Here is a 23,402-nt window from a genome sequence, read left to right on the forward strand (position 1 = left end):
AGAGAGAGAGAGACCAACGGGCAGCATAGTGTTAAGGAGCATGAAGTGCGGGAGTGTGGAGTGAAGGAGCGTGAAATGAATTAGGTGGCGGCAAGGAGCGTGGCTGAGGGAGGAGAGGTGGCACGCAGAGGGAGAGGTAAAGGAAGGCTCAAGATTCTCAAATACATAAAAAAACTGCTCGGCTCTCCCATTACAGATATTGAGCCTATTTTTTGTCGTTAATTACGCGATCTGAACCTTGCGAGGGGACGACGTAAGCTTAGGAGACTGGAAGGGAAAGGAGGATTGTTAATCTGACGGGCTTTGGAAGATCCCAGAACCGCACCCTCCTCTCCTTCCACCACACTGACACACACACACAACCTCGCAGTTCTTCCAGGAAACTGATCCACACTGTCTTTTACGCCACAGCAAAGACATGTGATGGTAGTTATTCTTTGTAAAGAGAGAGAGAGAGACGTACACACACACACACACACACACACACACACAAATAGATAGACAGATACATAGATAAATAAGTAGATAGACAGATAAGTAGATAGAGATAGATAGATAGGTAGATAGACAGAGATAGATATTTCATTGACCACAGCTAGGAGTCACTCAGTACACACGATAACCACATGAACATAACCTCACAAAGCACGTACGCCTTTAAATAAACAAAATACAAGTAATTATCAAATCTGTAGTCCACTAAACTTTATAACACTAACTGGAAATAAATACCACACACACACACACACACACACACACACACACACACACACACACACACACACACACATCAGGAACTAGTCTCACGTAAGCAGGCTAGAGACACAACTAAACTCACACTTACCATCGGCTCACAGGACAATCCCACGTCCATGACCGTCAGAGATTTATCACCTCTCCCCTCTCTCACTCCCTCTCCCCTCCTCTCACCTCCCTCTCTCTCTCTCTCTCTCTCTCTCTCTCTCTCTCTCTCTCTCTCTCTCTCTCTCTCTCTCTCTCTCTCTCTCTCCCCGCCGGCCCTTTCGCCCCTTCACCCATCTCCTTGTATACACTGCCTCCCTGCCTCTCCCTCCCTGCCTCTCCTCCTCCGTCTCTCCTTCCTCGCTTTGCTAAGGATCTCTTACTAAGACTCTCCTCCAACGCTGTCTTTGCCGGCCTCTCTCTCTCTCTCTCTCTCTCTCTCTCTCTCTCTCTCTCTCTCTCTCTCTCTCTCTCTCTCTCTCATTCCTCAACTCTCTACTCACATTCCTTTTCAGCAATCCATCAATCTTTCTAATTTTTCAACATGCAGTCTTCCCCAGCTCCTCTTTTTTTTCTTTTTCAATCATCTTCCTAAGAAAATTTAGCACTCTAGTAGTCTCCTTTCCTTACAGTGTCTCTCAACCTTTCCTCTTTCCTAGAACCCTGCGTTGTTGTTCTCTTTCACGTTTTCTTTCAAGACGCCACTCCCTCCCCGTCCTCTCCTACCAGCGCCCCGCCTCGCCCCGCCCCGCCCAGGCTAGAGTCCCATTTTCTCTCTGTAAAAGAATATGACACGAGGTCTGGTAACAAATGAGGGTCGTGTGAGGTAGTTATATGAGAAAGGTGCCGCTGTTACGGAAGGGAAGCGGAGGAAGGGAGGAAGAGGATGGGAGGAGGAGGAGGAGGAGGAGGAGGAGGAGGAGGAGGAGGAGGAGGAGGAGGAGGAAGGGATGAGGAGGAGGAGAGGAGGAAAGAAAAAGGAGGGAGATGGGAGGAGAAACAAGGAGGGTGTGAGGAAAATTGGTGGAAAATGAGAGAGAGAGAGAGAGAGAGAGAGAGAGAGAGAGAGAGAGAGAGAGAGAGAGAGAGAGAGAGTTATCTTAAGAGATATATCCCAGTAGACTTGTTCTTATTGTGTACATCATATACACTGTCTTACCTCCTCCTCCTCCCCCTCCTCCACCTCCACCTCCACCTCCTCCTCCTCCTCTTCTTCTCCTTCCCCTTTCTCTTCCTCTTTTCTCTTTATCCTTCTGTTTCCTCGTCCTCTTTATACTCCTTTCCCTACCCCCCTTTCACCTCCTCCACATTTACCTCCTCCTCCTCCTCTTCCTCCTCCTCCTTTCCTCTTCCTCCTCCTCCTCCAAGCACTTCTCGCTCCACTTTGCTCTCTAAGATTTCCTTCAGTGTCTTCTTCTCTTTTCACGTGTATTTCCTCCTCCTCCTCCTCCTCCTCCTCCTCCTCCTCCTCCTCTTCCTCCTCTCGGGTATGAGGTACAAATATTCGTCAGGAAGGAAAGGTGGGTGTTGGATGACTAAACCAGTGTAACTCTCTCTCTCTCTCTCTCTCTCTCTCTCTCTCTCTCTCTCTCTCTCTCTCTCTCTCTCTCTCTCTCTCTCTCTCTCTCCACTTCAGCGGCTTGAATGTGTGAAGAGGAATGTCGCGGTAGCATGAGAGAGAGAGAGAGAGAGAGAGAGAGAGAGAGAGAGAGAGAGAGAGAGAGAGAGAGAGAGAGAGAGAGAGAGTGGGAGGTGGGTGGAGGTAAGGAGACAGACAGACAGACAGACAGACAGAGACAGACGGACGGACGGACGGACGGACAGACATACATACATACAGACAGACAGACTGACAGATAGACGGACGGACGGACGAACGGAGAGACAGACAGACAGACAGACAGACAGAGACACACACACACACACACACACACACACACACACACACACACACACACACACACACATACACACACAGAACAGATAAATAGAGAGACAATGTAGGGACGAGAGGAGGAGGAGGAGGAGGAGGAGGAGGAGGAGGAGGAGGAGGAGGAGGAGGAGGAGGAGCGTATTCCCCTCACGTTTAGGCCATGTATACCCCGAGAGGGAGAATGGGCCAGGGATTGGGGCTCGGAGATGAGTGGGGAGAGAGAAAGAGAGGGGAGAGAAAGGAGAGTGACGAAGGGAAGAGGGGAAGAGAGGGGAGAGGAGGGGAGATACGAGGAGGAAAAACTGAGGGTGATGGGCGGTGAGATGAGTGACGTGAGGGAGGAGAGGAAGGAAGGAGAAGGAAAAGGAAAAAAGGGAGATGGGAGAGGGAAACAGAGGAGAAAGAGTAGGAAATAGGGAAAGGGAAGAAGGGCAAGGGAGAGGAATGGGTGAGAGAGGAAGGGATAGAGAGCTAGAGACTGACAAATAGACAGACAAGCACACACACACACACACACACACACACACACACACACACACACACACACACACACACACACAGACGGAGGCAGAAGCAGCGACACACAGACTGAGGAAGACGAACAGACAAACAGACAGACGCAGAGACAGACACAAGTTTAGATATGGAATTATTAACAGAGGATTTTGTCGTAAAGAAGAGAAGACAAGATTAAAACAAGAAAAAAAACAACGAAGTGTGACGGAGAGAAAGAAAACACGAGAGAGAGAGAGAGAGAGAGAGAGAGAGAGAGAGAGAGAGAGAGAGAGAGAGAGAGAGAGAGAGTGAGAGATGAAACATGAATTAGAATAACAAATGCATGAGACGAAAAAATAACAAAAGAATGAAAGAAAACGAGGAAACTACGATGAAGAGAACATGCAAAGTAAAGAGAGAGTGAGAGAAAAAAAAAGGACGTTGAGGAAATGAGAAAGAACTGAAAAGAAAAAACAAAAGGAATGAAAATTGGGAGGGAGAGAAATTAAGAGGGAGAAAAACTGTAATAAAAAAAAAAAGGCCCACTGAGGTGCCGGTCCCCGAACAGTCAAAAGCGGTAGTAAAAAATTACATGTCTTGAAACCTTCCTCTTGAAAGAGTTCAAGTCATAGGAAGGAGGAAATACAGAAGAAGGCAGGGAGTTCCAGAGTTTACCAGAGAAACGGATGAATGATTGAGAATGCTGGTTAACTCTTGCATTAGAGAAGTGGACAGAATAGGGGTGAGAGAAAGAAGAAAGCCTTGTGAAGCGAGGCCGCTGGAGGAGGGGAGGCACGCAGTTAGCAAGATCAGAAGAGCAGTTGGCATGAAAATAACGGTAGAAGATAGCAAGAGATGCAACATTGCGGCGATGAGAGAGAAGCTGAAGACAGTCCATTAAAGGAGAGGAGCTTCTGTTTATAAAGTGCTGGACTCATTATTTTTGTTATTTAGTGGTTTACTTTTGTGTGTGTGTGTGTGTGTGTGTGTGTGTGTGTGTGTGTGTGTGTGTGTGTGTGTGTGTGTGTGTGTGTGTGTGTGTGTGTGTGTGTGTGTGTGTGTGTGTGTGTGTGTGTGTGTGTGTGTGTGTGACTGTGTTAGTGTGTAGCTGTTTGTCTGTATTTGACTTATCTAAATGTGTAATGCCTCTGTGTCAATATGTTTGTCTGACTGTCTCTCTGTGATTGTCTGTGTATCTGTAACCTGTATATGTGTCCTATCAATCTGTATCTATCAGTCTGTTTCTGTGTACATCTCCGTCCTGTCTATCTACTAATGTAACTTTCTTTGTTGGTAGTGATAGTGGTGGTGCAGGTGGAGGAGACAGGAGGAAGTGGAAGAATCTGATAAAACTGAGGTAGACGCTGTGGTTCTTCATTCACTGACAATTATAACAAAAACACAACAGAATCTAACACACTGGCTATCCCTGAAATGTTGCCTTCAATTGCGGAATGTCAAACTATTTGCTTCAATACGACCAGTCCGTCACCATGAACAACGAAAGCAGTGAATTGGAGAGTAAAGGTGAGGAGGCGAACAGAGACAGTCATGCACAATTATGATTCTGGCGTAAGACTAAAAGGGGTAAATTGGTTCTCAAATAAAAGTGGTAGGTGAATGGAATAGACTCAGTAATCAGGTTGTTAGTGTCGAGTTATTAGGGAGATTTAAAGGGAGAATAGACAGATTTACGGATTGGGATGATAGATGGAAATACGCAGGTATGTTATATATAGGGAGAGCCACATGCAGGTCCGATGGCTTCTTGCTGCTTCTCTTATTTTCTTGTGTTCTTATTATCATTCATCGCACGGAACACAAACAGTATATTATGAAAGGACATGTATGCTTTATAACATTAATCCACGTCCTTAGATTCACGAGGAAATAATTACTACTCGGGTTTCTTACTGGAAAAAGAGCAAAGTTTTCGTCGTGGGGGTACAGTAAATTCTCCACAATCCCTCTCCGAGCTACACGTTTTTTTTTTTTCTTTTTTTTCTCTCTCGCTAAAAATAAGAAAAAAAAAAAAACACTGCAGGACGCCGGACTCCACGCCGCAAACAATCCCTCGGTAGAGACTCGATACGGATAGAATTGGCAAAATAGTCGCTTTTAAAATGTTGAAAATCCAAGGCCAATGGTACGTCCTCATAAGCAAAGCCAACGGTCACTTAATAACAGCACTGGGGAATCGCGCTGTGATAAAGTGTCGTAGCTGTGAGAAGTTTGAGGCAATGACGGTGTTCAAATGACAGCCCACCTTTACTGCAGCTACGTCTCTGATAACAAACTGGTGTGAATATACTGCTTCACTCTGAGTCACTGTGGAAAGCCATTGCAAGGTGCTAAAAAAAAAAAAAACTACGAAGCAACTTAATTAAGAGTATCACAGTGCTTATTATTATTTTTTTTTTCCGTAAGTGGTAACGCGATACGCTGCTGCACTTGAAACGTCACGGTGAAGAGGCAATGAAAAGTGCTGGAGAAATAAATTGTGAAAGAACTACTTGTAAATAGAGAAGTGCTTATTACTGAGAGTTTTCCTGAGCGACAGCGCGGTGTTACTCCTTCAAACAAACAGTTGAAAAATAATGTACCGTGTTCAGTGACATAAATATTCAGTGATGATGAAAGAGAAATGAAAAATTGCTGTCTAGTGAAGGGAAGTACCAGTGTGTGTGTGTGTGTGTGTGTGTGTGTGTGTGTGTGTGTGTGTGTGTGTGTGTGTGTGTGTGTGTGTGTGTGAAGAGCAGGAAGAGAGGGTGCTGGTGACCACTCAAAAACAACAACAAAACTACTACTACTACTACTACTACTACTACCACCACTACTACTACTACTACTAGTACTAGGTAATGCTCTACTTAGCCACACACACACACACACACACACACACACACACACACACACACACACACACACACACACACACACACACACCACTTCAGAATGGAAAAAAAAATAAAGAAAAAGAAAACAAAGTACTTAACCTCAGGACAAATGATTGTGCTCTGTAAATAATGTAGATGAAAATTATTTCATCACTCACACCATACACTTTGCTGTTGCATCAAAGTGGACAGCACGAAATAGGAATGTACATCGTCATTTTCTCAACCCAAGCCATCAAACAAAGAGAGAAGAACTGTTTTGTGTTTCAATTTGTTAGCTTGAAAATTTCCTAGCAGTGCATCAACCCACGTGTCAGTCGTAACATAGCATTGCCTAACACACTGGCGATCCACGAAATTCTGTCTTCCATTGCGAGGCGTCCAGGTATCTGCCTCAGCACGACCACTCTGTCATCATGAACAACGGAGGCAATGAACTGGAAACTAAAGGTTGGGAAGAGAACCAAGGCACTCTCTGTAACAATGGAGATGGAAAGCGGTGATTGTTTCCCCTGAGGAACGGCAAATATGTGCAGGGAAGCGCGGCAAGGCTGAGCCGCGTGTAGGCGGAGCGGTTTAGGGGGAGTTTTGGCTCACTGACCTGGCCCACGCACGTCAACTTACTGTATATTCCATTGACTCATCATTGTCGCACTCTCACTCCCTTAGTCAGCCTCCCTGGCCTTGCCGTTGCCCACTGCGACCTTCCCCACTGTCACCTCACCGCTTGCCACATTTCCCACCTCCTCCACATTTCAAGGTCTCCCTCCCACGTGCTTTCCTCCCCTACACTTTTCAATGCTGATCCAATAAGAGAATCATAAGTATTCGGGTCGCAAGTATGGAAAAAGAAAATAACTGTACATGAAGACTATTAGGTGTTTAAAAAAATTATATATGGACCTGACTTGAAATTGCTATGTCTCTGAACTGACCATGGTTAAAACTATTACTATTTGAAAAGATGCTTATTTAAAACTTTGTCGTCCGCCTTTTCTGATGGTAAGTTTTATTCGAGGTCGGTTCACGGATGCAAAAGTATAATAGCAATTTACAATTGGATTCATCTGTAACGTCATATATTAGATTTACTCACTTCAGACGATCATTCAGTTTGATGAAGTGAATAAACGTATGAAGAGTCAACATACAATTCTGAGAAAAGAAAAAAAAAAAAAACAGTGACGAGGCAGAACAATCGAATTATTTGTACTCACTCGAGGCACTACAAGGGAGGCGGTGGGCGAGGAGGGCGGTACCTGAGGGTGAAGAAAAGGCAAGTTAGTGCAGCATCTGTCTGTCTGAGGCGTCACTCCACTCCCTGCCTCTCACCTGACATTATTCCGGTCCTTTATAGCCTCACCCAGACAATGGACACTGGCTGCCACTCTCTTCCACGCACGTGAAGCAATAATGATGATGATGATGACAATGATAATGACAGTAACGATGATTTACTCTACGAAGATATGCCTGATACCTCGTGTGTGTTGTGTATGTTGCGTGGAGACTGGAAGAGACCTGGTGTGTGTGTGTGTGTGTGTGTGTGTGTGTGTGTGTGTGTGTGTGTGTGTGTGTGTGTGTGTGTGTGTGTGGCAATACAACAGACAGCTCAAGTACCTCACACCTCTGTACATATAACTCGTTCCTCAACAAAGGAGAGTTTCTGTCGCTCTCGTATTTTTCCTGACAAAATTCTCCGGTGGTTTAAGACATCTACTTTTTTTTTTATAACGTTACTTTTGATTTTTCTGAATAATCACAATATATTATCTCTTAGCTTGGTAATGTTATGAGCAGCTTGCCATTGCTCTTGGCTAAAAGTGAATAAAAGGTAGGAGGAGGAGAAATATATATGGTAAAAGAAAATATACGTGACGGGAAGATCGCCATGCTTTTGTTTACGTATCTTTCATTTTATACACAGGTTGCTAACTGCTCGCTCCCTTAATCGTCACTATGTAATTACTGTTGTTGCTTAGTAATTACTATTAATTATTCGTCTAGTTATAAAGTCCCTTCAGAACGTCAAACATACATCATTATTAAAGTATTTTGACATGCACATGTGACGGAATTTTCATCTTAGAAAGCAGATTTAAAGCCATGGTGATGGAGCATGAAGATTCCAACCTTGTCTTGATCCTCATTCTGAGACTGCGCTCTCCTCGCTCAAAATCTGTATCGGGACAAAATTTAATAATTCAAAATGTGCTTCGATTTTTGGAAGAAACGGAAAGCAAAGGGAGTGTGCATCGCGCACTCGATTAGCGAGGCCGACCTGCCGCGCAAGGTTGAGCTCTCCGTGGTAACGCACAGGTTCGGCTGCAAGCTTGGCCTGTGCGACGTCACCACGTTGGTGACCTTCCACTTTGAGAATGAGAAGAGGAAGACCCGCGAGGAGTGCGACGCCAGCTGGAGGGACTGGAGCCAGGTGGGCCACTGCCGCTGGACCTCCCGCCTCTCCTCCCTCAACATGGACCGCCTCATCAAGCACCGCGGCAAGGAGGAAGTGCGGGTGAGGGTCAAGTGGAGGAAGCCAGTCGCTGGCCAGCCCCCGCCCGCTTACTTCCCCATGGACAACCTCCTCGACCAGGTGTGGACGGATGTCGCCAACGAGAGGCAGTTTGTGTTCAATCTCTGGATCGGCACTGGCCTGCCCTCGCCCCGGGCCACTGGCAGCAACGTAGCGGCCCAGCAGCCGGCCATGGGATGCAGGGAGCTAGACCAGCAGAAGGAACAGGAAGAGGACGAAGGAGACGAGGACCAGCAACAGGAAACGAGGCGCAAAGAACAAGATGAGCAGCAAGGCCAGCAGGAGGGACAGAAAGAGGACGAGGATCAGGATATGCACGGCAAGCAATGTGGAGAAGTGGACGACAAGCAAGTGTGTGACACACGGGACGGCGCCGAAGAGGGGAACGAAAAGACCAAGACAGAGCCACGCACGAGCAAGGATGAGGACAAAGGTGCTGAGGAAGACAGCACAACAAAACACGAAGGACGGAAGACTGGTCGCAGGAAAGGGCGTAAAAAGAAGAAAAGGAAAGGGAAAGAGGCAGACTCACACCGCCTCTCCTGCCCCCCCGCCCCTCCTCCAACGGAGGGCGAGGGCAGGCTGCCGATGGGAAGGCTGGTGTGGGTGGGGATGGTGGTGGCGGTGGTGGCGGTGCTGGTCATGCTGGACGTCTGCCTTCCCGATGAAGAGTGAGGGGCATGATGAGGAACAGTTTAAGGCAGAGAACTAGAATAATGGAACAATTTAAGGAAATCACTAGAATTAAGGAACAATTTAAGGAAATCACTAGAATTAAGTAACAATTTAAGGAAATCACTGGAATTAAGGAACAGTTTAAGGAAATTACTAGAATTAAGGAACAATTTAAGGAAATCACTAGAATTAAGTAACAATTTAAGGAAATCACTGGAATTAAGGAACAATTTAAGGAAATCACTGAATTAAGGAACAATTTAAGGAAATCACTAAAATTAAGTAACAATTTAAGGAAATCACTAAAATTAAGGAACAATTTAAGGAAATCACAAGAATTAAGGAACAATTTAAGGAAATCACTAGAATTAGGGAACAATTTAACGCAATCACTAAAATTAAGGAACAATTTAAGGCGATCACTAGAATTAAAGAACAGTTTAAGGAAATCACTAGAATTAAGGAACAATTTAAGGCGGATCACTACAATTAAGGAACAGTTGGAGGTGGATCACTAGAATTAAGGAAAGTTTAACTCAAATCACTAGAATGAAGGAACAGTTTAAGGCGGATCACGAGAATTAAGGAACGGTTTAAAGCGGATCACTAGAATTAAGGAACAGTTTAAGGCGGATCGGATCACTAGAATTAAGCAACAGTTTAAGATGGATCACTAGCATTATTTAGTTTTAAGGCAGAAAATCAAAATCAAGGAATGTTTTTTTTTAGTGACTCGAGACGGAGGACATCCTGACTATATGTACTAGATAGAATGATAAAGAAAAAGAGGATATAATTCCCCTCTTTTTTTTTTTTTTTTGGCGGAGGGGGAATAGTGAAGAGGTGGAAGAAATTAAGAAAAGAAAAAAAAACATTGAAAAATAAAATGAGTGCAAGAAGGAAAAAAGTGGGCGGCCCTCCTTGCCGTTCATTAATTGCTTTGTTTTAACTCTCCTATTTCATCTTTTATATCCTTTTCATTGTTTTACTTTCTTATCTGATCCCAATAAAACCATAACTAAACTGCCCCCTTCGCCTGCTTCCTATATATAAGACTAGTAGTGTCCTTCTATTTATTTTTTTCATTAGTTTATTCACTCATTCTTTTTTCTGTTTACTTCATTGGAGCAGATAGTGAGCACGTCCATTCATTTCTCTCATACTCATATTTTTCTCCCTTATCCTTCACACATTAGCCTCTAAATCTGCTGCCCACTTTTTCCCCATATTCTTAGGTGTACACTTTCCCCTTCCAGCCTCTCATCGCCCTTTCAACTCTCTTTGACTGATATTTCTTTTCGCTTCCTTACTTTTCCAGTCCGTCGCTTCCTCGTCCGTGCTCCCTTCCCTTTAAGGACAGTTCAGTTTGTATGCTCCTGTTTCATTCTACCGCTTAGTCCTTTGTCTCTGTAGTGGTGGTGGTGGCAGCAGCAGCAGCAGCAGCAGCAGCAGCAGCAGCAGCAGCAGCAGCAGCAGCAGCAGCAGCAGCAGTAGCAGCAGCAGCATCAGCAGTAGTAGTAGTAGTAGTAGTAGTAGTAGTAGTAGTAGTAGTAGTAGTAGTAGTAATAGCAGCAGCAGCAGCAGCAGCAGCAGCAGCAAGAACAGAAGTAGGAGGAGGAGGAGGAAAAGGTGAAAAGGGAAAAATAAGAAAAAGAAAAAAAATACCAGTAGTAGTAATAGTAGCAACAGCAATAGCAGCAGCAGTAGTAGTAGTAGTAGCAATAGCAGCAATAGTAATACTAACACCCTTAACATTACTATTACCAACATCATGCTATAAAGTTTAGTGATGATTGAAAAAAGGAAAGAAAAAAAAAGAGTTGATCCGTACAGCGATAACTTCCCAGGTGTGTCTGTCACCGATGTGAAGGCGTCAGCTTAGCATGTTTTACAGACACCGTGCATGGCTGCGGGGCGCTGCGTCAGCCAGTTCTCAGGAATGGCGTGCGCACTTTACACCTGCTGTTTTTCTGTCTTACCGGCGTTATAACATTGTAGTGGTGGTGTCTGTACGTTTGTTTACCTGTGTGTCTGCCTGCCTGTCTCTCTGCACTCCTTTGAAAATGTTCCTGCTTCCCTGTACGTGCGTGTGGCTAAGTCTTGGTTGTGGTTTTATTTATCACCTATTCTCACTCATAGCTACGTTATTTTTATTTGTTTTCCTTAGGCATGTTGTGGTGTTTGTGTTAAGGTCGGCGCCGCGTTATATCAGCATAAGGCAGTGTTATAGCCCCTTTACATGGCTTATACCCGCTCAATATGAGTTCATATCGCCGCCCCCTGTAGCGGAGGCAGTGAGGCGCAGCTGCTCTCCTGCCCCATGCCAACACTGCCGACCTCCTCACTCATCGCTGACCTCTTACAATCTGAATAGCTTCGAGTAACTTAACGAAACTTTTCAGTGTATGTCAGAAACACGACGTAATTGATTTTAAGAAGGCAAACATTAAACTTTATAAAGCGGTCTAATCCTTGCTCACGTGAGAACAATAAAAAAGGATGCCGGATTTAGAAGATTAAGTAATACGTTGCTTATTCTTCTCAGTCTGTCTTCAATGCAACAGTGAAAAAAAAAAAAGGGAATGTTCTAATTGATGTACGTGCCTCTCCGATAACAACGCTAATATAGAAGAGATAGAGACGCTAATATCCACTCCTTTAGTCTTAAAATCCCTCACTTAACGCATTCACGGTGCCGGCAGCATTGCATCATAGAAAAAACATAATAATATAAGAAAATAAGGAAAACTATAAGAAACTATTAGGCCTACAAGTGTCAGTTGTCGTATAAAACACACCTACCTATTTCCACTTATTATACCCATCCATACATTCATCTAATCTTTCTTCAAGCAGGTAGCCACACTTACCATCAATAGGTACGCATCTTTCGACCAAATCCCAAATGAAGTGACCTCTCAGATACCCGATTTTTTCACTTAGCCCTCTGTTAAGAATTTTAACATAGGCCAGACTGAGCCAACGGTATCTATTTCCTCACCAGAATGCCTTTAAATGAACTGCAAAACTTAAAGTCAATACAATTAATATTTAGTCAATTCTATTACACGGTAATTTCCCCTTTTCCAGGCTTTGGCAGGTAGGCGGCTAATTGACTGCTAAGTGGCAGCTTCCCCTCTCTCGCGGCGTCCCCTCTGACTGACCCTGAGTGAAAGGTGTCTGCGGCGGGACACTGATTTAAGGGACTGTGGCGGAGCTTGGCGCGCCTCTCAACGGGAGGAGAGACCAATGACCGTCTAGCCCGCTCTGGCAGATGCAGGGAAGCCTTAGACGCACGTGTTGGTCTGCATCATAAGGAGCTGAGCTGTGGTGAGAGAGAGAGAGAGAGAGAGAGAGAGAGAGAGAGAGAGAGAGAGAGAGAGAGAGAGAGAGAGAGAGAGAGAGAGAGAGAGAGAGAAAGAGAGAGAGAAAGAGAGAGAGAGAGAGAGAGAGAGGAGAGAGAGAGAGAGAGAGAGAGAGAGAGAGAGAGAGAGAGAGAGAGAGAGAGAGAGAGAGAGAGAGAGAGAGAGAGGGGGGGGGTGAGGGGGGGGGGGGGGGGGGGGGGGGGGCGGGGGGGGGAACAGGCAGAGATAGACAGACACAGAGAGAGAGAGAGAGAGAGAGAGAGAGAGAGGGGTGGGGGGGGCGAACAGGCAGAGATAGACAGACAGACACAAAGAGAGAGAGAGAGAGAGAGAGAGAGAGAGAGAGAGAGAGAGAGAGAGAGAGAGAGAGAGAGAGAGAGAGAGAGAGAGAGAGAGAGAGAGAGAGGAGAGAGAGAGAGAGAGGAGAGAGAGGAGAGGAGAGAGAGAGAGACGGACTGAAACTTTGAACTTGAACTTTTATTTTGTGAGGTCAAGCAAGTATAGTGGCGCGTTGTAGCACTGGCGTGGGCGTGAAGGCGTCCTGACACACACACTGGCCGGAGGAAAAGAGAACGTGACGGCCGATAAAGCTGCCGTGGGAGGAGCCAATCATCCCTCACACTCGGTCAATAATCGTCCAATTTGTGGAGTTGCTGCTGGTGCGGCGGCGGCGGAGGAAGATCGGCGAAGCGGCAGAAACGGAAACCGAGAAGAGAAAACCAGTGAAAAAGCCGAAGGAGGATTAGGAATAAAATAAGGCAGGAAATGGAAAGATTTTAACGGCTCTTAAGCTTTGTGTAAGGAGAACGGGACGGCACTCTCAAACGTTTCGGCTTATCTCGACAACTTGCATCTGCTCTAGTGAAGGTTGTTGGAGTTTCAAAAGGTGTTTTCATGATTTTAAAGATATTTTGATAGATTCTGAGCTAGTGACGGGAAAACATCATGAGAACCTGACTAGTTATCCATGTGGACTTCGAAATATAGTTGAGTCAGAAGCGTTTAAGAATAGGAGTTAGTATGCTAAGTTATGTTCAAGGTCACAGGAGAGACGGTGCATTTCATAAGTTATACAGGTTTATGCTTGAGATAACTCGATAAGATAAAATAAAAATAAATGAATGCATAAAATTTAATAAAAATTGAAATAAAAATATATAAAAGATGAAACAGGCGAACCGAAAACATAAAGCAATTAATGAACAGCAAAGCGAACTGCCCGCCTTCTATTTTATTCTCCCATTCATTTCACGATTTCAATACGGTACTTTGCCTTCTTAATTCCCTCATCCCCCGCTGTCTATCCTCTCCTTTTGTCTTAAAATCCCTCACTTAACGCATTCACGGTGCCCGGCATAGCTGCATCATAAAAAAAAAAAAAAAAATGAGGAAAAATATAAAAATCATCAGACCTACACGTGGCAGTCTTCGTATAAAGTCAATTCAGTCTAAGTATTACCAGCGACCGAAGAGAAAGATGCAACTAAATCCACAAAGAGAGTAGTGCCTGGAAACCAACTTTTAAGAGACTTTTAATGTAAATATTAAAACAAATAAATAAGAATAACAGTAACATGAAAAATCAGTACATAAGCTGATGCCAACGTTTTATATTCACTCCACTTAAAAAAAAAAAAAACGTTGAAAGAACGCACAAAAGAAGCAATACCTTTATAAAGACTGACTTATAGGAGAGATCAACAAATCCAGCTAATCATTTGAGAAAGGAAAGGACGGATCAGAGCAGGTTCGTATACCAGAGACGTGCACAACATCATACAACGCAGTAAATTCAGCATCTTAATCTCCAAGCTCTTAATTAAACCTTTCACTATTAAGAGCATTATTTATAAACACTTCCAACCACTGTAGAGAATCTGATGTCGCAATATAACGAAAACAGAGGGTTAAACATGAAGAATAAAGTCTATTTTATGACTACAACACTATCTACACTACCGCAGAGCTAAAAATCTATCTACATACCAGGCCCGGCAATCCTATATGAGGTGACCCAGACGAGGAACCACACACACACACTCACACATACAATCATTCACACTCTTAGCCCCGTCATGTCCTGGTGGAGAGGTACAATCTCGTAGACCACAGTACAGGCAAGACCTAGAATCAACTATGATACCTGCAAGAAAGGAAAAGAATTTGCCAGCAACAGTGAAATGGGCAATAAAAATCGACTTATGATAAAGCAATGGGCATAAGAACGCTCCAACATCTATCTCTAGTGACCGTGTAGCAGGACCTGTTGCTCCGCCGCCCTGAATGGAGGCTGTGTGCGTGGTGGGAGGAGAATGATGGGAGCGTGGGAGGAGGTGTGAAATGCGGTGACGTGAGCTATGGGAGGACGTGACGAATGAAGACATACTATGGGGAGAGGGAAGACGATGACACTTAAATGAACGTGGAAGTGTGGGTAGGAGCAGGAGGAGGAGCAGGAGGAGCAGGAAGAGGAATAGGAGTGTGGCGATGCCAAGCCAATAAAATATAACAAATAGAGACACTGAAGGGTAACGGAAGAAAGAAAAGGGATAAGCTGGAATGCAGAGTGAAAATGAACGTTCTATAGATGGCAAAAGGAGAAGGAAAAGGAGAAAGGAGCAGGAATAGTGTGTGGGGACGTCAAGCCATTGAAATATAACACATAGGGACACCGAAGGGTAATAGAAGAAAGGAAAAAAAGGTCAGATGGAATACAAAGAGTGGAAATGCACGTTCTGTAGATAGGAAGAGGAGGAGGAGAAGGAGAAAAGAATAGAATAGAATAGTGGGGATGCCAAGCCAATAAAAATATGACAAATAAAGACACTGAAGGGTTAACAAAAGAAAGAAAAAAAGTCAGATGGAATGCAGTCGAAATGAACGTTCTATAGATAAGAAGAAGAGGAGGAAAAGCAGAAAGGAGCAGGAAGAGCCAATGAAATATAACAAAGACACTGAAGGGCAACGGAAGAAAGAATAAAGGTCAAATGGAATGCAAAGAGTGAATATAAACGTTTAGTGGGCAGGATGTGTGGAGGAAATTGAAGCTGTTACGAGGGCAGATAACAGTGAAGAGGAAAGCTACAGGATGAGGCGTGAAGTGAGAGGATGGTGGGCACAAATCTCTGTTGAATTGAGGCGGTGAGTGAAGAGGATTGATTTGATCTGTGACGCCATGTGACTTCGAATCATACTCACGCACGCACACGAGAGAGAGAGAGAGAGAGAGAGAGAGAGAGAGAGAGAGAGAGAGAGAGAGAGAGAGAGAGAGAGAGAGAGAGAGAGAGAGAGAGAGAGAGAGAGAGAGAGACGGAAGCAAAGGACCAATATAAACATTACTTACACAACTCATACATTCATAAACAAAACACAACAATAAGAAAATTAAAATGTAAGAATAAATTTTCCCATCACCTCCTCACGGAATCTGCTTCAAAGTCATGACCAGAGCAGTCTTAACCCTTTGACTGCTATTTGGTACATCTTTCCCTAATTACTAATCATTCTGAGACATCTTTACTTGTTCTACAGCCACCTCTAATCATTAAACTGGGTACAAACTGCGAAATCCATTACTTCTAATCCTCTTCTTTCTTGTAGATGCTTATAAAGATTCCATGCATTACTTCTGACGCTGTTAATTGTATCGTATCGCAGTGAAAGAATTAGAAACCATAAGCAGAACTCGTGACCTCCAGCTATATATACCCTTGAGAGACACGACGTGGAGCTGAGAACGTGAAGAGGAGACCATTCAAACGCCACACATTCCAACGGAGGGTGACAGAAACTCCTCCCTCATCAGTGACTACCTTTGCAATCTTGGCAGTGCGCTAACCTAACCTGCCAAGTGACAATGGTGCGAGCCGTGTGTGTGTGTGTGTGTGTGTGTGTGTGTGTGTGTGTGTGTGTGTGTGTGTGGGTCAAGGATGTGGCGCTGGCTTACATAACATCGCCTTCCCCGCCTACCTACCATCCCGCCCACCCTCCCGCCCACCAATTGACTGAGTTTGCTGCAGGCTCATGATACGTGACCAAATTTTTCAGTTTTATTATCGTGTGGAGAGCAGTTACCTGAAAATATATAGTGTCTATTTTTATATCAATGGCTGTGGGATGGAAACTGTTTTAAAAGTCCTGCGTTACACACACCACTGATATTTATACAAATACTTGAACTTCCTTCTTGTTGTTTTCGCGTGAGAGATTTGCTGCATCGACTTTCCCGTTGCTGATCTCTTAAACCTTCATGAGATCCTTCACTCTCTATGATTCCCTGACGCAAGAACACAATGACTAATCCTTTGCGCTTGGAGGAAATTAAGCACAATTCTTGATTCAGCGACGTAAAAAGTTTCATCCACTACCTTCAGTTGCCTTCAGGGAGGATCGAACTCCCGGCCTCTGGTTTACTAGACCAGCGCTCTAGCCACTGAGCTATGAAGGCAGGTAGTGATAAGAGATTGTAATTATGTTCATCTCAGACAGGAGTGTACTGAGAAAAGTCTGCAAGCATGCGTGCGCGCGCGCGCACACACGCACAACACACACACACACACACACACACACACACACACACACACACACACACACACAAAGAAAGAGAGGCTAAGAAAAAACTATACATGCGCTCCCCACGGCAAAAAAAAAAAAAGCACATGAAAAATAAGGTAAAACAAAGAGATAAAAGGAAAAATATTAAGACGAAAAAAGAAAAAAAGGAAAAAAATTAATAAAACTGGATTACAGAAAAGATAAAAAAAAAGGAGATAAAAAGAGCAAATATGAAAGGAAATGAAAATCTTATGTGTAGAAAAGGAAACTAAAAAGTAGTAGTAGTAGCAGTAGTAGTAGTAGTAGTAGTAGTAGTAGTAGTAGTAGTAGTAGTAGTAGTAGTAGTGGTAGTAGTAGTAGTAGTAGTAGTAGTAGTAGTAGTAGTAGTAGTAGTGGTAGTGGTAGTAGTAGTAGTAGTGGTAGTAGTAGTAGTAGTAGTAGCAGTAATAGAAATGGTGGTGAAGGCGATGTAGTAGTAGTAGTAGTAGTAGTAGTAGTAGTAGTACTAGTAGTAGTGGTAGTAGTAGTAGTAGTAGTGGTAGTAGTAGTAGTAGTAGTAGTAGTAGCAGTAGTAGAAATGGTGGTAGAAGGCGATGTAGTAGTAGTAGTAGTAGTAGTAGTAGTAGTAGTAGTAGTAGTAGTAGTAGTAGCAGCAGTAGTAGAAATGGTGGTGAAGGCGATGTAGTAGTAGTAGTAGTAGTAGTAGTAGCAGCAGCAGCAGCAGCAGCAGCAGCAGCAGCAGCAGCAGCAGCAGCAGCAGCAGCAGCAGCAGCAGCAGCACACTACTCATAATTAAAAAATAGTGTCTAAAGAGAAACATAACACATTAATTAAGAAACGCACACTCGTACTAAGGGGAAGATGAGGAGGAGGAACCTGCTCGGAGTAACAGATGAGAAAATGGAAGTAACAACACGAGTTGAAAGAGGCACTAAGCTGAGAGTGTTCCCGAGAACATGAAAGCGTAACTAGACAGAAGGACGGCGTGTGAAGGAATGAGGCTGCGAGGTGAGACTATCAAAGATGAGTAAAAGAAGAAGAAATGATGACTTACGCAGGATATGAAGGAGGTACTAGAATCTAAGAAAGAGACAAAGTTATGAAGGGGAAAGAAAGAGAGAGAGAGACACGTGGACAGAAGGATGATGTGTGAAGCTATAAGGCTGTGCAGTAAGAATAACTAAAAGAAGAAAAGAATGACTTACGCAAGGTATGAGGGAATTACTGGAATCTAAGAAAGAGACGAAGTTATGAGGGGAAAGAAGTCTGGAAATGAATTTACGAAGAGAGGGATAAGGTAAAACGAGAAGAATGAGGATGAAGTGAGGACCGAACGAAAAGGGATAATTATGAGAAAAAGAGAAGACACAAAGAGAAGCAGGATGAGAGGGAGTTACTGGAATATGAGAAAATTATGAGGGGAAAGAGAGAGATAAGTGAGGAAGTAAATTTACGATGAAGAGAGGGATAATTTTAAAAGAGAAGAATGAAGGTGAAGTGATGAATGAATAAACGAATATAAGAGAAAAAGAAGACAAGATAAGGATAAGAAAATAAGAGACTTGAAGGAGGCAGGGAGGAGAGAACTGGAATGAAGCAGAAGAGACACAAGAGGATGAAGACAGAAGAGATATGGATGAGGGAGAGAAAACGTAGTGAGTGATGCGTTGAGATAAGATGTTGCAAAGGATTACAAAGGAAAACAAAGGATTACACGGAAAACAAACACCAACAGAGGAGGAGGAGGAAGAGCAGGAGGGGAGTGCCAAGGAGTAGGGGCAAGTCGGACAAACGCGTGACACTGGTATCGAAGTCAACGTTAAAACGGATTAGTCAGAGTGATCCTCTTATTGGGAGAGTGTGTCTTAACAGCTGCTCCTCTCTCTCTCTCTCTCTCTCTCTCTCTCTCTCTCTCTCTCTCTCTCTCTCTCTCTCTCTCTCTCTCTCTCTCTCTCTCTCTCTCTCTCTCTCTCTCTCTCTCTCTCTCTCTCTCTCTCTCTCTCTCTCTCTCTCTCTCTCTCTCTCTCTCTCTCACTTTTCCACCTTCCCTATCACTTCTCATGCATACCCACTCATCCACTCTCCTTCCTTCCTTCCACATTTTATCGCTGCTTTCATCTCCCCATTCACTCTTCATTTCTCCACAGTGAAAATACATGCTCTTTCTGGCCTCAGGTTTCTTCCTTCCTTTCCTATTTTCCCTCCTCTTCCTTCTTTCGTCTCTTCATTCCCGTCTACTTGGTTCATCTGCCTCGCCTTCATCTCTCCTTCCCAGCTACGCGTTTACTGACAGTTCGCCTTCTTTTTTCACCCTCCCCTCTTCTCTTCTCTTCATTCCCGTCTACTTGGTTCATCTGCCTTGCCTTCATCCTTCCTTCCCAGCTATGCGTTCACTGACAGCTCCCCGGCCGCACCTGTGCCATTACACACTCGAGTGTTAGCATAAACTCACCTTCACGTTAATTGGACCTACCTGCGTCTTACCTGGTGGGGAAATTAGCTCGCCTTGATAGCGTTTAAGACCCGGGTTCAGGCTAAGTGTACGCCCGCGGAATGCAGCAGAGTTTGGCTGTTTTTTCGCGTGTTTAAGGCAGTTTGCTGGAAAAATATCCGGGGCATTACCAGCGTGGCGGAGCACTTTATCCCAGCGCTCGTCGGCGGCTTCCCCAATATTGCCGTAAATCCCGCCCTTGGCATCCCCATTTTACTGGAAAACCTCAATGGATATGTGAAGAAACTCGGGGCATAAAGGTGCTAAGGCTCTCGCGACTGTCGGAAGGAGTCTGGAAACGTTGTGGAGGTGCGAGGGGAGGACCAGGCACGCGAGGCACCACGGCGGGCTGCTTGCTCTGCCTGCTTGCCTGCCGCCTGTCAGTGTTATCAGATCAACCGAAATATCGGGAGATCTATTGAAATTCTTATAGATCTCAAGAAATACAGAATTATTGCTGTAACCTACTGAATTTACATAGGTTTAGAAAATCTACAGAAATTATGTATCTCTGCAGTTGAAAATCTATAAAAACTAAATGAGTTAGTCAAATGGTTACGTTAAATTGAAAAACGACCTTTACATATAAAAAAAAAAATCGCGCCATTTCTCTTCATTAACTACTTTAAAATAATAAAAAAAATAAATAAATAATGCGATAATACTTTTCCTGATCAAAGTTTGTGGTTTTAATAAGGTTTCTGTTTTCTTTTTTCTTAATATGGAGAACGGGCTTTCATAATTCAAATCTTTTTTTTTTTCATGCGATTTCTTTTTTTAACTGCTTCAAAATAAGAAGCTTACCAGTGGTATGAATAAAGCAAGTCTATGATATAAACTAAACTAGATCAAACGAAAAGGCAGGGAAGAAAACAAAAGACTATTATTATTTGCAACGTAAAGGAGTGAGAAACAAATTTGCCGGCAAGCTCTGCAAAACTATGAAGGATATGAAATTAAACCACTCTATGATAATACTTATAGCAAAGGGAAAGGTAGCGAAGAAAACACGGGCGAATATCAGATTATTATTATTTGTAACGTGAAGGACTGGTGTTGTCAGGCTCTGCAAAACTATGAAGGGAACGAAATAAAACATGATTGTAATAGTAATTAAACAAAAGGGAAATAAGGCCGAATATCAGATTATCAGTGTTTGTAACGTGAAGCGCTGGGAAAGAAATGTGCTGGTGTGTTCTGCAAAACTATGAAGGGAATGAAATAAGTTGGTGAGATAAAAACGCGCAGTCTGGGAGTGCGGCGCGGCGCGGCTGGGGGTCTCCACCTCGAAGAATAAATCTTGGAATGTAATTAACCCACACAAAAATTAGTGATGAAGTACTTCACGATATTAACGATGCAAAATGGAAAAGTTACAGCGAAAAACAAAAATGCTACCTTTGATATATGAAAGTCCGTCACAGAAACATTTACAAGAAAGAAATGCGCCATTATTCCGTACGAAAAGTGGAGAGGAAAAATATTAATGTAACACAGTTCACACTCTCCAGGGCACGGCCGCCTAACACGACACACCCCGGCACTCCCTGGCGCTGAGGGACGCCACTGCAGGCACGACGACGCTGTGGCCGCGCTGTGCCTCTGGATAAATGCAACACCAGTACACTGCACCCAAAATAACTCCTACCATGATAAATTCTCCACCTTCACCTGACATGATTTATCACCGGGGAATTACTTGAGTGAAATCTTCAGAGTGGAATGTTAGTCGGGAAATATTTGAGAGGAGGAGGTCGTATGGGATATAGAAAAGCATATGATATTTCTTTGTTGAAAGGAACACCTAACATAAGATGATGTGTCACTGGATAATTATTTTGGATGAAATTTTATGGGTGAAATACTCGTGAGAAAAGATTTGACCCATAGAAAACAAATGGTTACGATAATTCCTTGGTTAAAGAGTAATTAAACTTATATGTATCCATTTTTCTACAATGCACGCTGTTGATTCTATTGCAGATCTTCCTCACATGCATCAAAATTACATACGAGTACATCTTAAAACACGAAACAATGAGGAGGTTTGTAAATTTTCACACCGATCTTTAAGTCCTGAGATACAACGTCAATAGAGTAAGGTAGGAGGACCAGATCAGGAACATTAAAAGAGCCTGGACCACCTGTTGTGAGAGGAAGGTCGAGGGAGAGACAGAGATGGAGAGAGGAACCTGAAGCGGAACGGCAAAGAATGTGAGCAACAGAGGAGGTGATGTACAGGAATAGCTGGAGAGACACACGAGGCGCCATCCACAGGTGGAGGAAAGAAAAATGGAGAAAGGCGAAAGAATGTAGAGGGAAGGGAAGGTGGAGGAAAGGGAAGGGAAGCCAGAAGAAATGGAGAAAAGGGGAAAGAAGGTTGAGGAAAGGGAAAGGAAAGCCAAAAGAAATCGAGAAAGGGGAAAGAAGGTGAAAGAACGAGAACCAGAAAACATAGAGAAACAAGGAACGAGAACAGGGTATATAGAAAATCCCAGAAAGCTGTTGTATATTCCTGACCTAAAGCACCGCCAGACAATTATGCTACAAGTCCTTCTGCAAGCCTCTATTTTTTATTCATTCATTACCTTTCTTTTAGGAAAAGTTGAAGGTTAGGAAATAGAGAAAAAGTGGTGAGCCTCTTATACATGGAGCCTTACATGATCGGCCCCATTCGTGGTTGCACAGGTTAGAGTAACGCCTTTGCAGAGACTCATTCCCTAACCCCCCATATCCCCATCGCACCCAGAGCTCCCGATTCATAAGTGTGGGGTGGAATATGAAGATCTGATACATTTTCTGTTACAGTTTCAGAATACCAGGAGGAAAGAAGTCAAGATTGTAGCAACTTCACAGAGAAGAAGAGGATGTTATAGGGACGTGCCTGCTTGAAAATAAATATAGTGAGGAGACGAAGAGAGTAGTGCATAAATTTTGGATGATAAAAAGAAAGGAAAGAGAAAGAAGACCCAGACAGTGAGAGGGGACGCGTCAGGGAGTATTATTTCAAAGGTAACACTCCGACGAACACCTAACTCAACTCAACACTCGCGGCGGTCCAGGCGAGATAATGATCTGGTGGTAATCATCATTCATTATGTGAACATGTGCATTTAATTGCTAAAAGTAATCAAATAAAGAAAAATTATTGTAGTTTTATGTGAGTAATAAAAAAAATATATATAAAAAAAAACACAAAATACGTAATGCATTTTCTCGTATAAATAGTGTTAAAACCTTGAAAAAACGAGCCTCGCTTTCACCAAACATATTCCACCACTTAACTGTGCTAAATTATATAAAAAAGAAACTATCAATGACACAATTAAGAGGCAATTTATACCGAAATAGCAACATTACCGATAAATCTTACGCCATGAATCCATAATTTTTTGCCGCATGAGCTGTCGCCGCTGAAAGAAAGGAAGGAAGGATGGAAGAAAGAAACCAGGGCCAGCCAAACTCAACAAGAGAGAGAGAGAGAGAGAGAAAGAAAGAGAGGAAAAAATGCAGTAAAGGGTGAGGGAAGTATTTTAATCAAGTTCTGAGAGTGTGAGAAACTTGCACCTGATGTTGTTACAGTTTCTTTTATTCAGTAAATTAAATGTTTACTCTTGTCAGATGTATAATAGCATGGGACAGTTTTGGACATCTTTGTGAAGTAGTAATGCTAATGTAGAAAAATGAAAGTTCCATTTTTTGAGTGAAGTTAGAG

The 23,402-nt window shown here is 43.5% G+C and overlaps 1 protein-coding gene and 1 non-coding gene across 6 annotated transcripts in view; both read right to left on the reverse strand.

The window, feature by feature from the left end:
* Positions 1 to 23,402, reverse strand: part of LOC135107371 (uncharacterized) — a 170,886-nt gene that overhangs the window by 83,319 nt on the left and 64,165 nt on the right. For all 5 annotated transcript variants that reach the window (XR_010271734.1, XM_064017135.1, XM_064017137.1 and 2 more), the window contains one exon: positions 7,284 to 7,325. Coding sequence is in view for 4 of the 5 variants with exons in the window: in XM_064017135.1 (XP_063873205.1) it covers positions 7,284 to 7,325 (42 nt within the window). In the remaining variant the exon portion in view is untranslated. The remainder of the gene's footprint in view (positions 1 to 7,283; positions 7,326 to 23,402) is intronic.
* On the reverse strand, positions 17,017 to 17,089 carry Trnat-agu (transfer RNA threonine (anticodon AGU)). The gene has a single exon. It is a non-coding gene; the product is annotated as a tRNA-Thr (tRNA).

Source organism: Scylla paramamosain, chromosome 15 (assembly GCF_035594125.1).
Source record: "Scylla paramamosain isolate STU-SP2022 chromosome 15, ASM3559412v1, whole genome shotgun sequence".
NCBI lineage: Eukaryota > Metazoa > Arthropoda > Malacostraca > Decapoda > Portunidae > Scylla > Scylla paramamosain.